The 14,556-nt window shown below is 53.5% G+C and overlaps 1 protein-coding gene across 2 annotated transcripts in view; it reads right to left on the reverse strand.

Annotated features, from left to right (window-relative positions):
* Positions 1–13,371: 13,371 nt before the first annotated feature.
* The window catches only part of MEIS2 (Meis homeobox 2), a 173,487-nt gene continuing 172,302 nt past the window's right edge, over positions 13,372–14,556 (reverse strand). For both annotated transcript variants that reach the window (XM_059819939.1, XM_059819938.1), the window contains exon 12: positions 13,372–14,556. This exon is cut by the window's right edge and continues 216 nt beyond it. In XM_059819939.1, coding sequence (XP_059675922.1) covers positions 14,486–14,556 — 71 coding nt within the window. In that variant the 3' untranslated portion in view covers positions 13,372–14,485.

Below are 14,556 nucleotides of genomic sequence, written 5' to 3' on the forward strand. Positions count from 1 at the left end.
AAATAATGGTACACAGGATTTGGCTTAAATTGTCTGCTTTCATTTGATTTTTTTTTCTCTGAGATAATTTGCAGGGAGGCAGGAAGATCAAATTGAACACAATTTGGAAATGAAACTTGGATAATTGAGCTAAGTAGGTTGAACTCGCCAGTCACCTGTGACCTCCTCCTAGTTACACATCATTTCAAATAGCTAGAATGAGAGGGCCTGTGTAGAGCTGTACAAGATAAACAGAGCCAGTGGAGTTTCGCTCTGGGACCACGTTATCCCTTGTAATCTGCTTGCTTTGTTTTTATTTAAGATGAAGGGACGCGAGCACGGCGCACCGCTGCCTTGAGAAGGTGCTTGGCCAGCCGGTGCAGTGAGGGAACTGGGTGGAGGAGAGCAGGACGGGCAATCCGGGAGGGCCACTGGGCAGGATGGTGCGGGAACAAAACAGCGCTGGACCTGTAACAGATGACAAATTGAAGCTTCACAAGTGAATGAGAGCTCACCCGTGGTAAGATCTCCCTTACAGACTGCTGCAACTGAAAGTTTGCGGTCGTCCCTGTGTGTGAACCTAATATTTGCTGTTCATTTTCAAGCGATTATTCAAAACACCTTGGCAGCTGAACCCTCCGTGCTTTCAGGATAATTCTTTCTAATCGTGATTGGCAATAATAGTAATTGCCATATTCAGCCAGTACCCAGCTGTAACGATTTTTCTTTATTATTATTATTATTTGGGTTAACAATCGCCACTGACAACAATGACTCCCGACCCTCCTCTCCCCCCCCCCCCCCCCCAAATACACGGGGAAATGAGTAACACCGCTCTGCAGCAGCCGTCGGGTGGGCCGCTGCCCCCCGGCCCCTCCCCGTGGGCTCGGCGGGGGGGGGGGGGGGTGAGAAGAGGGCGGCTGTCCGGGGGGGGCCGGGTCCCTGCCAGGGGGGCTGGTGTGAGGGGACCGGGGCGAGCCGGGCTGCCGCAGGCTCCCCCCCACCCCCGGCGGCGCAGGGGCTGAAGTGGCGGCTGTAACGAGCCTCTTAATAAACCTCCGGGTCGATGATGCATCGCTCGCTAGTGAATCTTCGCGGGTTTATTTATTTTAACTAAATCGCCCAAATGGATCGCAGCTCCGTGTTGACTCTGGCGAGAGGCGAGGCGGGGAGCCGGGGCGGGGGGGGGCGGCGGAGCTGACAGGTCGCCGGGGCTTACGGCGTTTGGTGCTTGCAGCGGCTCTCTGCAACTGCACGCCGCCCGCTCCGGGAAAGGTGTGCCCCCCGCCCCGGTGGTGGCCCCCTCGCCTTCCCCCGCCTCCCCCGCCCTGCCCGGCTGCAGGCGCCCGGGTGAGGAAGAGCCGAGCGCAGCCGCGGGGCACCCCCGGCCAGGCCGCCGCTGCCGCCGCCTGCGGGGAAGCGGGGGGGGAGGGAGGGAAAGGCGGAGGATGAGTGTTTCGCGGCGAGGGAAAGGCTGGCCCGCCAGCGGTTTGCTGAAGTTGGCGGTCATTAGAAAGAGGCGAGGGTGAGAGCTTTCCGCGCCGGCAGCGGAGGGGCGAGCACCCTGCGCCCCTGGGGGGCGGGACCCCTGTGCCCCGAGCGGGGCGGTTCGGCGGGGGACAGCGGCCCGCCGCCTTCACGGCCCCCGCGGGTAACGCTGGCGGTGCAGCCGGCCCGGCGCTTCTCCTGACGGCTGAACTTAAAACAGCGTTTCTGGTCTTTATTCGCGTCCGCATCAGAGCAGAAGTTCGGTGCGCGGCGGGGCGGGAGGCTCTTGGGCTGCCACCCGAGCCCACGGATGTGCGGGTCTCGCCCGGCCACCGCGCCCAGCCTGCCGGGAGCAGTGCCCGCCCGCCGGGCGCCTGACGCCTTTGGGCGCCTTGCAGGTGAAGGCGGCAGCCTCCCCCGGGGTAGCAGCAACCTCCGGTCTCTAAAGCCGCAAGCGGGAACCGCAGACCGGCTTCGGCGAGAGCCGTGCCGCTGGCCTTCCCCAGCGGGCGCCGTACCTGCGCTTTGTCACCTCTCCGGCACCCCCGCAGCCCCAGCCCTCCCCCGGTGCCAGCCTCCCCGAGGCTGCCGCCGGGAGCGGGGGGCGGGCGAGGCCGCGGGCCAGGCACCGCCGGGCACCGCCGCGCCGCGGCCGGGGGGCGCCGGGCCCCGGCGCCGGGCAGCGGGCGGGCAGGGGCGCGCAGCCCCGCCGCCGCGCACCGCTGCCCGCCGCCCCCCTGCGGGGATGCTGCTCCCTGACGTCAGATGTTTGCTCAGTCTTTTGTTCAGTTAAAAATAGTTTCACGCAGCAGCTTACCTGCCGTGGGTGGCGGCTGCTCGCGGGCTGCGCCAGGGACGCGTTTTCTGGCGAAATCGATCATGTCCTTCGCCCTCGGGTGGGTGATCTCCGCACCTAAATTAATTATATCAGCATGCAGGAAACTGGCTCTCAGTCTCCCGAACCCGGCATTTTGCTGCCTGAAACACAAGAAAAGGGAAAGTTTCTTGGTAACCTAGCCGTGACAGAGCTACGTTATCACAGCTAGGTATTTCTTACTGCCACCCATGGAGTACACGTACTGTCAAATATTATCGTTGCTCTAGTGGTCTTTAGTTCTTATTTTTTCCCTTTGCGTCGCATTCATGGCCGTTACTGTGTTGTACTTGCAATTGCATTTTAACCTAGTAAAATAATCGCTGTAGAGCGGGTTGCTTGCAGCAGACATTTATTCTTCTTCTCCAGATTCTGTGGAGTTATTAAAAAGTAATGGGTGCCAAGACGATCAAGGAGTATTTCCTAATTAGAAAGGAAAAATGGAACTGTCACCGTTTTCCACTGTTTGTGGGCCAGTTCTGTGCTCAGATTACACACCCTTTTACATCACACACACACATGCCTACATGGTATATGTGGATGGTGCACAGGGACACACGTGCACACACACCTATACCACAGTTAGTTCCCTATTTCTTACAGAGATTGAGGACTAACTGGAAATCGAAGCCAAATGAATTGACAGGAAAATTTATCACTTTTTTCCACTTTAACTTCTTCCCATATTATGATGAAATTCCGAGTCTTTAGCTAGGTGGGCAATTAACCACCCAGTGCCTGGTGTCCTGTAACCACCATCCCGCCGTAGAGCTCATGGGGCTGAAGTTTTTCAACAACTCGGTGACCTTATTTTATCGCTGTGTGCGCGTGTGACACATAATCTCCCACACGTGCGCATCTATCGGATCTATACAGTGTGCGTATAATTTTATAGTTTATCCTAGCCGAACTGCTCCTGGGTGACAAATGTCTCCGTTGCGGAGAGCGGCGTCCTCGTTTCAATGCCATTTCGTTCTCGGAGCGCGCATGGTAATTCCTTACAACGAAATTGCTTCCCCTCTGGTTCCTATATTTTAATTTAGTAAAGGACTGATTAGCTGTGGCTTTAAAAGGGCCAGGTCTGCGCTGGCTCGCGGCGTCACCTCTCACCTCTCCGCAGCCCCGGGCTGGGGTCACTGCGGGGCCGCGGCGGGGGAGCGGGCAGCGCGGCATCGGCTCCGGCTCCGGCTCCGGCTCCGGCTCCCGCTCCCGCTCCCGCTCCCGCTCCCGCCGCGCCTACCTGCGCGCCCCGCGCAGCGCCCCGCGCCGCTGCCGAGCCTCCGGGAGCGAACCCCCCGTCCCCCCCGCTGGCGGGGGCCGAGCAGCCCGCCCGCCTCTGCCTCGGGTGCACCGCTGCTGAAGTGACTCGCCGCGGAAACAACAGGAAGATGCGGCTCTGCCAGGGGAAAAGAATTGTTGGGTTTCCTTCCATTCGCATCACCCTGGCTCAGCGGCACCCTTTCTTTTGACTTCCCGGGGGGGGGGGGGGGGGGCGGCCGGGGTGCATCATGCTGTTCAAAGGCTTCGTGTAAACTTCTACATTTTGAAAGAATAACTTCAAAAACCTGGGTTCGATTGTATTCAGACGTGTGCCCAACTCACATCGATTCGTGGATTCACTGAAGGTGTAAAGATCCGCTGGTAACATTTCAGGTCCAGTGTCCCTAAATCAGCAGATTGTCCCTTCTCTGCCAAATCCTGGAAGTAGTTTAACAAGGGCGGGGGGGTGGGGAGGGCGGGGGGGGGGAGAAAAAAAAAGTAATTTATTTTTCAGCTGTAAAAATGCATTTCAAAGAGGGGTGACATTCTAACAGGAGAGACTACAATAAAAATCACAGGTCGCTTCTGAAAAGGTTTCACTCTGAGCAAATGTTTCGAGTATGTCGGATCCTCGTAAAATTACACTATAGACTTTATTCTGACGATTACTGGAAATCACGCAACGCATACAAAAAAAAAGAGGAAGAAAGGGTCAAAATGAATTTCTTTTCAGATATGAACAGCGAAAGGTGCGAGTATGTTTTTAATAGTTTTGATCTTTATCAAATGATCGATGTAGACAAAGGCAAATACCGACTATTCAGGCAAATATAATTAATTTTAAGAAGTTACCTTTCCTTGAGTGTACCGGTGCATTTACAGAACCGGTGCGAAGCCATGGCTTTGTTTATTTTTCTAACGTCTACCCAAATTCCAGCAATCCACAGAGCAGTAACAGCTTTTTCCATGTGTTTATCATCGAGGTTGCAACAGGATTCGCCTCAATTGTTCTGCCTTTCTTGCGTTTTCCTTTCTTCCTTTTTCTGCATTTCCCAGATACATTCGCTTTGGTCGCAAAAATAAACAGCGGAGTTTTTAACAGCAATTTGAGATGATAATGGTTACTGATCCCATTCTTTCCATCATAATCTTCAAGTGGTTTAAGATTAATGATAGGAGGTGTTTTAGCAAAGAGTGTGGGCTCTCTTCTCCAAAGACCATCGCTATGATAATTTACTTAAGATGTTGACAAGACTGTCAGTAAGGCTAATTTTTTATTAAGCTGCGCTGTAGCAACCGTAGTAAGCATTTGTTGTTGTTATTTAAGCACATTGTACTTTCGAATGCCTTCCTATAAATATTGTTATTTGGTCTCTGCCTGATGGATTTGCAACTGAGATGATTCCCCTCGCCTTTGTTTCAGGAAAGGTACCTTCTGGTATTCTGATAAAAAAGCTCTTCCACCCTCCCCCGTTCCCTCGCAGGCACATTTTTTAAAAGAAGATAAATTTGAGCAACTACTGTCTTGCTCCAGCAAGCCAGATCTTCTGCAAAGCGGTGTTTTGGCTGGACTCTACCTGGGGACAGCCCTGAACCAGCGGGACTAGGCGCGGGGCTGAGTGTGGGTTGTGCGCGATTTGGTTTTTCTTTTTTCCGGGGCAAAACAACCCCTTAAACCATAACTGTGCAACTGCCGTACCCCGCTGTACCAAGGGGCCGGGGTGCCTCTTTAAGCGCGGGCGGCTGACGGCTGTAGTGGCGGCTCCCGAGCAGCGCTCTGCCTCCGCTGCCCGGCCCCCGCACCCCGCGCTGCCCCGGCCGCAGCGGGTCCTCCCGGCGGGCCGGCACCCGCGGGCGCGCAGCGCCGCTCCCGCCGGCGGGGCCGGACCCCCGCGGCGGGCCCCGCCCCGGCCCGCCGCCCCCGGCCCGCCGCTCGCCCCGCGGGGTCGCGGCCGGGCCGGGCTCCCAGCGCCGCGGAGCTCTCCGCGCCCCGCGCTCCTGCCCGGCCGCTTCCCCCTCTCCTCCTGGGGGCTGCCGGTGAGCGGAGCCCCTCGGCGGGCGGCGGGCGCGGGCCCGGCGGGGCCCGCCCGGGGAGCGGGCTCGGCGCGCTGAGAGGCGTGTGTGCGCGCAGGGCGGCGGAGGAAGGCGCGGAGCAGCCTGCTCGCCCTGAGGGGCAACGTCCGCGGGCAGACCGCAGCAGCCCGGCGGGTTTTGCCCGTCCGTCGTGTTTTCGGTAGACATGGAGCCGTGGGCTTACCTAGCAATTACCGGGGTCACGTGACACTCGTTTGGCAGTGTTTTATTGCCCTTTCCGCTCCCCCCGTTGCTTTGCTCCGCGCCCGCGGCCGGGCGCGCAGGGGGGCCGTGCGGGGCGCCGGGCAGCCGGGGCGCAGGGAGCCAAGTTTGGGTGGCGGCCCCCCGAGCACCGCCCGCCCTGCCGCAGGGCCCGCGGGCGCGCAGGGGCGCGCTGCCCGCGCGGGGCAGGCGTGGGGCCGGCGGGGCTGCCCGCGCCCCCCCTCCGCGCCGCCAAGCGCGCCGCCAATTAAGCGGCGGGGGCCACAAAAGCGCGTTTCTCCTCCTCATCGGCCGCCCGGCTGCCAGCAGCGCTGCGCTCTGACGGGAAGAAAGGACAAGGGCGCTTTCGTAACCAGCTCACACCACCCCCCTCCCCGGGCAACAGGGGGGCGCGGGGGCCGGCGGCGCGCTCCCTACTACCGTGCGCTCTCCACGCGGGCGCGGCCCTCCGCCCGCGCGCCCCGCGCGCGTAAACCCCCGGCGCGCAGGGAAGCGCGCAGCGCGGGCGGAGGGCTCCTCCGCGGCGGCGCCGGGCGCGGCCAGCAGGGGGCGCTCCGACGTTGCGCCTGGGAGCCCGCGCCGCCGCGCCGCGCCGCGCGCCCGCCGGCGGACGCGCGTATCCACAGGCGCACAGACGCGCGCGTGTGCACAGGCACGCACAGAGACACGGACAACACACGGCACAGCGTCACGGCCCTCCGCCCAGGTGTGCGCCTTACCGGGCGCCGGACGCCCCGTGCGCGCGGTGCGCCTCGCGGGTGTCCCCGCGCCTCTCTCCGTGCGTGCGCGTGTGCGCGTGTGTACTACACATTACGCAACTTATTAAATACAACGATGAATTGTCAACATTTTTTTCGCCTGTTAGTTCCGCTGATCCGGGCAGGATTTATTTTCGGATCTCGGGTCCCGGAGCTATAACGCGTGATTTCTTTGCCTTAAATAAAATTGGTCAAATGTTGACAACCTTTAAGCCAATCTAACACTCGAGATTACTGATGGGAAACTAATGAGAAAATATCAGATCGTCCGGCCTGGGGGCTCCTAATTAAATCTTAGCTGATTGAAAAATAAAAGCGGGTCCGGGGGCGGGGGGGAGGAGGGAAGAAGCTCCGGGCTGAACTTTCGCTCTCATTTTACGTGATATTTCCCCAACCCGCCCCTCCCGCCGCTCTTCCCTCCTCCCTCTTCAAAAAGCCTAATGTTATTTCGCTGCTTATTTCGAGAGATCCGAACGCGGCTATCGTTCCTTGCCCGGTAAATATTAAGGCCTTTAAGCAACGTGATTTAACTAATTAGAAAATTTACATCATTAAGTCTCAGGGAGAGAAAAAAGGAGAAACAAATCTGTCAGTCATTTTAAAAGAGACAGGCCCTATTGAAGTGTGAAGAAATCGGCTCTAATTCAAAAAGGCAATCGGGCAGAAAAAGCCCTCAACATTACCCCGCTAGTTATTAATCAGAAGGGGGTTCCCCCCCTCTCCTTCCCTGTAATGGCAAGAGCTGAAGCACATCGTTAGTTGCTCCCAAAGCTACCGCACGGTTTCCATTCAGGTTTTTTGCCACTCGTCCATGTCCCACATTAATAGCGAGTATTTGTCCATTCAAGGCTCATAAATTTGAAAATGTTTCCGAATTGGGGAGCCGCAGCAAAAAAATAAAAAATAAAAAAAAATCGGGCTCCCCACTCCTCGCCTCCGCCTCAGCCAAATGCGAGGGCTGCGGTGCCCCGTCCCCCGCCCCCCTTGAAGTCAGGTCCTAAAGTAAACCTGCTCGGGGAGAACTGGGTTACGGCTTTGTTTTTCTCCCTTGCCCCGCATTTCTAAACACAGACGCCAGCCTGAGAGCCGAAAGCCCCCCCCCCCCCCTTGTTTTTTTCTTCCAAGGACTAGCGGTGTCCGTGCCACGCACCAGGCTCGAGCAGAACGATATGAAACTTGAGTGAAAACCGGAGAGATCGGACTGCTAACGTCGGGCGGTTAACGAAGTGATGCGGGACGCTGACTGCCGGCGCGGCGAGCGGGAGGAGGGGCTGGTGGCCCCCGGTTTCGGGAGCGCAGCTGGGGTGGCTGCCCGGGGAGCCCAGAGAGGGGGGGAACTGAAGCAGCTTGGGCCAAACCAGAGAGAGCGTGACATCTCTCTCGCGCTTTCTCTGTCTCTCTTTCAAACGCGCTCTCTAATCCTCCCCGTCCAACTGCTCACAGTGGACTATGGTATAAATAATAAATACATCCTACTCTGCGTTTTCTCTCTCCTAATCTCGAGGAATCTGACAGTCGCTTTAATCAAAGGAGTTTGCACTGGTTCTTCACGGAGCTAATTTAAGGAATTTTAAACACGCTTCGGACAAAACCAGGCGATAGGGGCCTATTTCTGATCTCACGGCCCGGGGACGAACTCTCCTGCGGCTCGAGGAATTAACCCCGTGTAAACGGGTTCAGGACCAGCCTCCTGATGGGGATTTTACTTGGCAGTAGCCTGTAAAGGCAAAATATTCTAGCATATTTAAAAAAAAAAAAGCGTCTCTGCCAGCCCCATTCCGGCTTCCATCCACGTCCCAGGGTTCCCTTGCAGGCATCTCTGGAAGTAGACGCTTAGAGGAATGTGGGGTCTTCGCCGGGACCGGACATATTCCTTCCTCAGCGCTACGCCTGCCCGAAGAAGGATCTTCCGAGCAGCCCCGCACGGTGCGTGGCGGCCGGGCGGCAGCTCCTGGTCCCCCGCCCGCAGAGCTCCGGCCGCGGCCCCCAGCCCAGCCCGCGGGCAGCCGCGCCGCGTCCCTCCGCTCAGCCCCGCTCCGCGTTGTCTGAGAGGGGAGGGGGGCTTTTTCGAAACACGTGCTCCTAAACTGAAACATTTCTCCCTTCCGCCATAAAACCGGCTGAATAACCGCCCTTGAGCCCCCTGGAAAGGCGGCAGGGCAGACTTGTCCGCCGCGGCGAGAGGAGCCGATCGCCCGCACGAAATGGGGAGGGGAGGGCAGAAGGAATAGCCTTGACTCCCCCGCCCCCTTTGCGTCCGTTTGTCTTGCAGTTATTCAAAATGATTGAGTTTGCTGAAGAAGGCCCTTTAGAGAGAGAACAAAACCAGCAACAACCTCTTCCCCCCAAAAAACAACATGAATATCAACCTGTCCGCTGGCAGGGCTTCGGAGCTTAGAGGCATTACAATAAAATTTACGGCGTCCTTAACAACTCCCAAGTAAAAGCATTAAAATTCCCTTTAATTGAGAAAACATTGATTTTTAACTCTGGAAAGAACGAGACCGTAATTTAATTGCAAACTTTCACCGACGGAGCAGCATCTCAGGGAGGCCACATTCCGTCTTTAATAGAGCCACTTTATGAAGTGATAAAAACAAAGAAAAACTGACAAACGGAGAGACAGTTGCAACTGCGAAAGAAAAGTTACCGGCCTTCCCTTTCCCTCTTCGCAGCTCCAAACTATCGTACCCCTTTCCCTGCCCTCCCCCTTCGCCCCCCACCCCCCGAGAACAAAACACAAGTGTAAAAGCAAAGGATTTTGGATCCAGGGGAGAAGCAGGAGTTCATATTCTAAATAACGATTTGCCTTCACCAGGCAAGGAGTGGTGCCAAGAGGTTTCAGGGAACATTTTCACAAAATGGTAGCCTCTTTTAAAAAGGGAACTAATCGGATAAAATTTCCTTACTCTCCCTTGTCCGTTAAAAAAATCACTGCCAAAGGGAAGGGAAAGGGAAATCCCACCCTCACTTTCTATCTTATTTCTGTATCGGTTTTTTGGTATTATAGGAGAGTAAAGAAGTTTTTGTTTGGTGGTTTTTCATTGATCAGTCACTCTGAGCTAATGTAATTATCCTCATCAATAGAAGGCTGCAGAGAGAATCATTATGTGGGTGACATTGATAAATGATCACCCAAGAGCTGCCTTTTCTCTTGGGCACCCCCACATATGACCCTCCCACATACACAAGGTAGCCATAGAAACACCTTGAGATCCTCAAACACTGCTGCAAATGGGAGAATACAGAGAAAGCGAGAGAAATCCAACTTCACACACTTTCTGTCCCTGCTGAAGCCTCCCTCCCATAGCACCGAGCCACCGAGCCGGGCTGGGCTCTGCCGCCCTGCCCCGCGGCCGCGCAGCCCCGGCCCCGCTCCCTCGCGGGGCACCGCATTAAGTACTGGGGGCCGGGTTATGGGGCTTGCTTCTTTTTTTCCTCTCTCTTTTTTTGTCCTTCTTTCTCTGGAAGACTTAAGCAGTGAGGTTGCACGCACCGTGTGGATGCGCTGCTCCTTCTCCACGGGCGCTGTGGACCCCCCTAGTTTGAAAGCGGCTCCGGGAGATGCGCACCTACAACACCCACCCCCTCCCCAGCCATGCGGCTCTTTGAAAAGGGTTAAACCCCAACTGCTGGCAGCGATTTTTTAGTCACAGGACTATCCAAGAAGATTCTGTATTTCTTACTGAGGCAAAGATTAATGTTTTTTTTCCGGCCGCAGACCCCCTTTTTATGTAAGCAGATTCTGGAATATTGAGAGCAGTAATTGATTCATAATGATCCATAAATCGATGCGAGGAAGGGGCCGAGGGTGTGTATTTATTTTATTCCTAAAGCTGCAAGTAAAGTAGCTTTGACACGGTGTGGGGATGAAGGGGAGGAGTTGTTTAGCTGTGCGGGGTCATCCATCATCACTGTCGCAGAGACTCTGCCCAGAGGAGCAACCTCCCTTCTGTCTCTCTCCTTCTCGCCACCAAAACTATTAATATTAAAATCTGCCTGCAGACCTTTCCCCCACCCGCCTCGAATCTCGCACCGTCCTTCTCAGCTGGGAGATGCCTGGCTTCCCCAGCCCGGCAGCGGGCTCTCCGTGCGCAGCGCCATCGGCTTTCGTTGCTCCGAAAGTGCTGTCAGAAGAGTTGGAGAGCCGGCCCCGCTTCCTCCCGCTGGACCCAGGGACGTGGCAGGGGAGGCTTGTAGGGCGGAGACACCCTCCCGCGCAGCGGAGCCCTCTCCTGCCCCTCCGCGCAGCGCGGGGACGCGGCCGCGCGTGGGGAAGGGATTTGGGCATTTTCCGGGCTCCACGGGGCTTCTTCCCAGTACACGCACCAGGGGCGCAGCGGGGCTGGTGGCTCGGGATCGCCGCCGGCAGAGCCTCACTCCCCGCGGGATCGGCCCCGGGAGCTGCCGCAGCCACGGGCAAAGCCCGCCGGCGGCGCCGGCCGGGAAAGCGGCACCAGCTCGTGCCCCCGCCGCACCCCTTCCCCTGCCCGGCCCCGGCCCCGGCCCCGGCCCGGCCCCGCCCGGCCCCCCGGCCCTCGCAAACCTGGTCTGGGGCAACTGTCTCTCCCTCGCTCTCTCTGCGGCTACGGGCGAAAGGGAGGGAGCGCCCGGCTCCCCCCGCCACCTCCTCTTCGGCCCGGCGGTGCCCGCTCGCCGCGGCGGGCAGGGCTCGGGCGGCCGCGCTGGCGGAGGTGCGCGTCCCTCCTCTCTTCGCCTGAAAGGCAGCAAAATCTGGAAGAAAAATCCCTCGTTTGTGGTGACTACAGCTCCCAGCCCAGACCCGCTCGGAGAAATGGAAATTCGGGATTATAAACATGTGTGTGTGTAAACAAAAGGTGTTTCTTCTGTTACCCTTCGTTTCCCACAGCATAAGCAATTTTTATTCAGACTAGAGTATTTTCTTTAACACTATACTGCTGTCAAAACATTATTCCCGTTTTGGTTGCTTTTGACAGCTGAGCAGTTCTTAAAAATACCAAAATCGGAACCTTCCATGCTAAACAGTAAATCTCAGATGGAGAAATCTCTGCACGTTATTGTACCTTGGATTTCAGCAACACATCTCACGGAGAGCACAGCCCAAAAGGGGGGGGAAAAAAAGAAAGAAAATAAAAGACAACACAGCAATGCAAATATTTAGTTCGTTATAAAAAACAATAATCTACTGTGGAGAAATTCTTCCCTGTCCTTCTACCAGTGCGAGGACGTTTTCCGACATTTCTCCTCAAATTGTAGAGAAAAGATCTGCAAGGAAATAAAGTACCGATTTAAAAAAATTAGAAAAGCCTCCCTTTTAAAGTGCTAACACAAACAATCTTGCCTTCGTATTTTCCGCATCCACAGTAATCAGAGTGTTTGGAAATGGGAACCCGGGGTGTGCTCTTCCTACGCAACTGAAGGGTCGATGTGATTTTAACCAGGACAGAGAGCATCAAAGCCAAGCGGGGAATTGTCATCCTCTAAATTTCATACGAATGCCTTAAAAAGACGCCCGCAAAGCAGGACCCGGTTGCTAAATAAATCCTCTCACCCGTTCTACTGGCATCCTCCCTTCTGTCGCCAGCAGCGTGGGTCCATTTACTCAGCTCAGAAATTAAACATTAACTACGAGGCTGAGCCTCTTTCCACATTCCAAAGGCAAAAGTTGTCAGTCAAAGTTTTTAATAACATCCCGGCCAGTTGGAACGACGAGGAGGAGGAAGGAGGAGAAGGGTTACAAATTTACCGATGTTGAAGTCAGCAACGTTTGTTTCCTAGAAAGTTAAGGTAATTACAAGCCCTTTCCCACTCCCCTCCTCCCAGAAATAAAGCCAGAGCTTTCTCTGCTCTGTGGGCCCCATCCTGCTCTCACTGACTTAACAGAGCCACTGAGGGTGGTGAAAGGTGGCTGCTTCTAACAACGCTCATGTCTTCCTAGTTCCAACTCTCCTTTAGCTGCTTCAAAATGCCACAAGCTTTTGTTTAAGTAAAACCAAACCCTCACCCGTGATTCTGCACCAGCTATTTATATACAAAATGTCAAATTAACATTTTCCCTCATTAGTTGATGGTCTTTTTTTTCCCCCATCTGAAAAAAACTGAAGACAAGAAAAGCAGTAAAACCGTCTCAACAGCTAGATTACGCAATCCTCGCACACGTAAAACTGTAAAACTCTCGTTGAACTCAAAGCTGCTTTTTCTCCTCCTAAAACTTCCAAACCCACTCCTGCGTTACAGCCATTCTTCACCTCTGAGCTAAACAGCTGCAGTTAAGGTCTGTGGTGGTTATGGATGCACATACACACACGCTTAAGACACATGGGCTTACTGGTCTCACATCTGGGCCTTCACAGCTCAAACTCAGCTTCTATGTTATTAGCAGATAGTACAGATACTAGACACGGCTCTCTGAAATGTAAGCTGGTGAGAGAATATTTCAAATTTTGTTTAATCTGGCATAAATATAGTATCGGTAATCATTAGAAATATATAACCTCAGATGTTCTTTCCTTCCACTATTCTATTAATGCTGATGACAAGCTTGTTTCTGATTTTTCCAACCTTTCTTCTCAATGCTGATAAGAAATGTATTTGAGACATCTCTCCCGATAACTTCAGTCTCTCCTAAGCATGATTAAAAACACAAAAGCCTAACAAAAAATCAAAAATGAAATATTTATTACCGCATTTTGTGACTTAACACCTTTTTTTTCTTTTTAAAACATAACGTCACAGTCCTCATACAAGTATTTTAATGTAAATTTTGACAAAGCTTAAAGGTAACAGCATTTTCTTCTAGTGAGGAACACGTGCTGAGAAAGGAAGAATTCATGGACATACAATACCAATTCCACAGCAGATCTGATACTAGCAAAAACATTCTTTTTTTTTTTCAATTGAGGTAAACACATAGAATATCTAACATGAAACAATTAATAGACCGAACTCTGTACGAAGTTTGTTACAGTATTCTCTTGCTTTTTTTTCCCAAGCTTTGAGTTCATGATAAAGTCCTAGGTTTGGTGCAAAGACCGTTAGTAACTTCTTTCATTGAGGAAAGCTGCCCAACTTTTAGGTTTGTTTTGTCCAAAGCCAAGGCTCAGAACTACTGGAAGAAGCTCCTGCTCTGTCTGTTCTGTCTTTTAAATCTTCACCTGCAAGCTCTTTGAAGAAGAGTCCAAAAAAAAAAAAAAAAAAAAAAGAAATAGACTGGGGAGGAATGGGGAGAGACTTAATGAAGCACAAACTATAAAGATCTGTTTGAAACTAAAGGACACATTTTATGAAGGAACAAAACGAGGGAATGGCAAGGCCTTCTTGGAACAGTCTTCTGAGTGATGAGAGACCCAGCAAGACTTTTCGTCTTCATCTCCAGGGTAGTTCTTTTCTCACTGGCCAAAACAGGTCTTTCATGGATAGTGACTTCACTGCTGAACCAAAACAGTCATTCTTTTGGGAACAACACACATAGTGTGGAAAACAAGGATTTTTTTTCTTCTAAAACTATTTGAGGCAACGTAACGGAGTGATCAACAGAAATGTACAAGTTAACTTAGTTCCTATGTTTATACTACAGTAGTTATAACTCTTGGAGTCTTTTTTTTTTCCAGAGGATCTGTACATGGACATATTCATTTCAGTGAGCCCATGATTTCACATTTGTGTTCTTGTTTCGTTGGTCCTCTGTTGTTGATGAAAAATGACAAAAAGTAAAAAATAATCACAGCTGTCTGGAATTTCGTATTAAGTGTCAACATCTGGTCAAAGTTCAAAAGTCTTAAAATAGTTTTTGTTTTTGTTTTTTTTTTTGTTTGTTTGTTTGTTTGTTTTTCCCTTGAGTTCCCTTATACTATTGGGCATGAATGTCCATAACCTGTCCACCAACACTGGGGTCTACAGAATTTAACATTGTGGGGCTCT

The sequence above is a fragment of the Gavia stellata genome, chromosome 7, assembly GCF_030936135.1.
Source record: "Gavia stellata isolate bGavSte3 chromosome 7, bGavSte3.hap2, whole genome shotgun sequence".
Classification (NCBI taxonomy): Eukaryota; Metazoa; Chordata; class Aves; order Gaviiformes; family Gaviidae; genus Gavia; species Gavia stellata.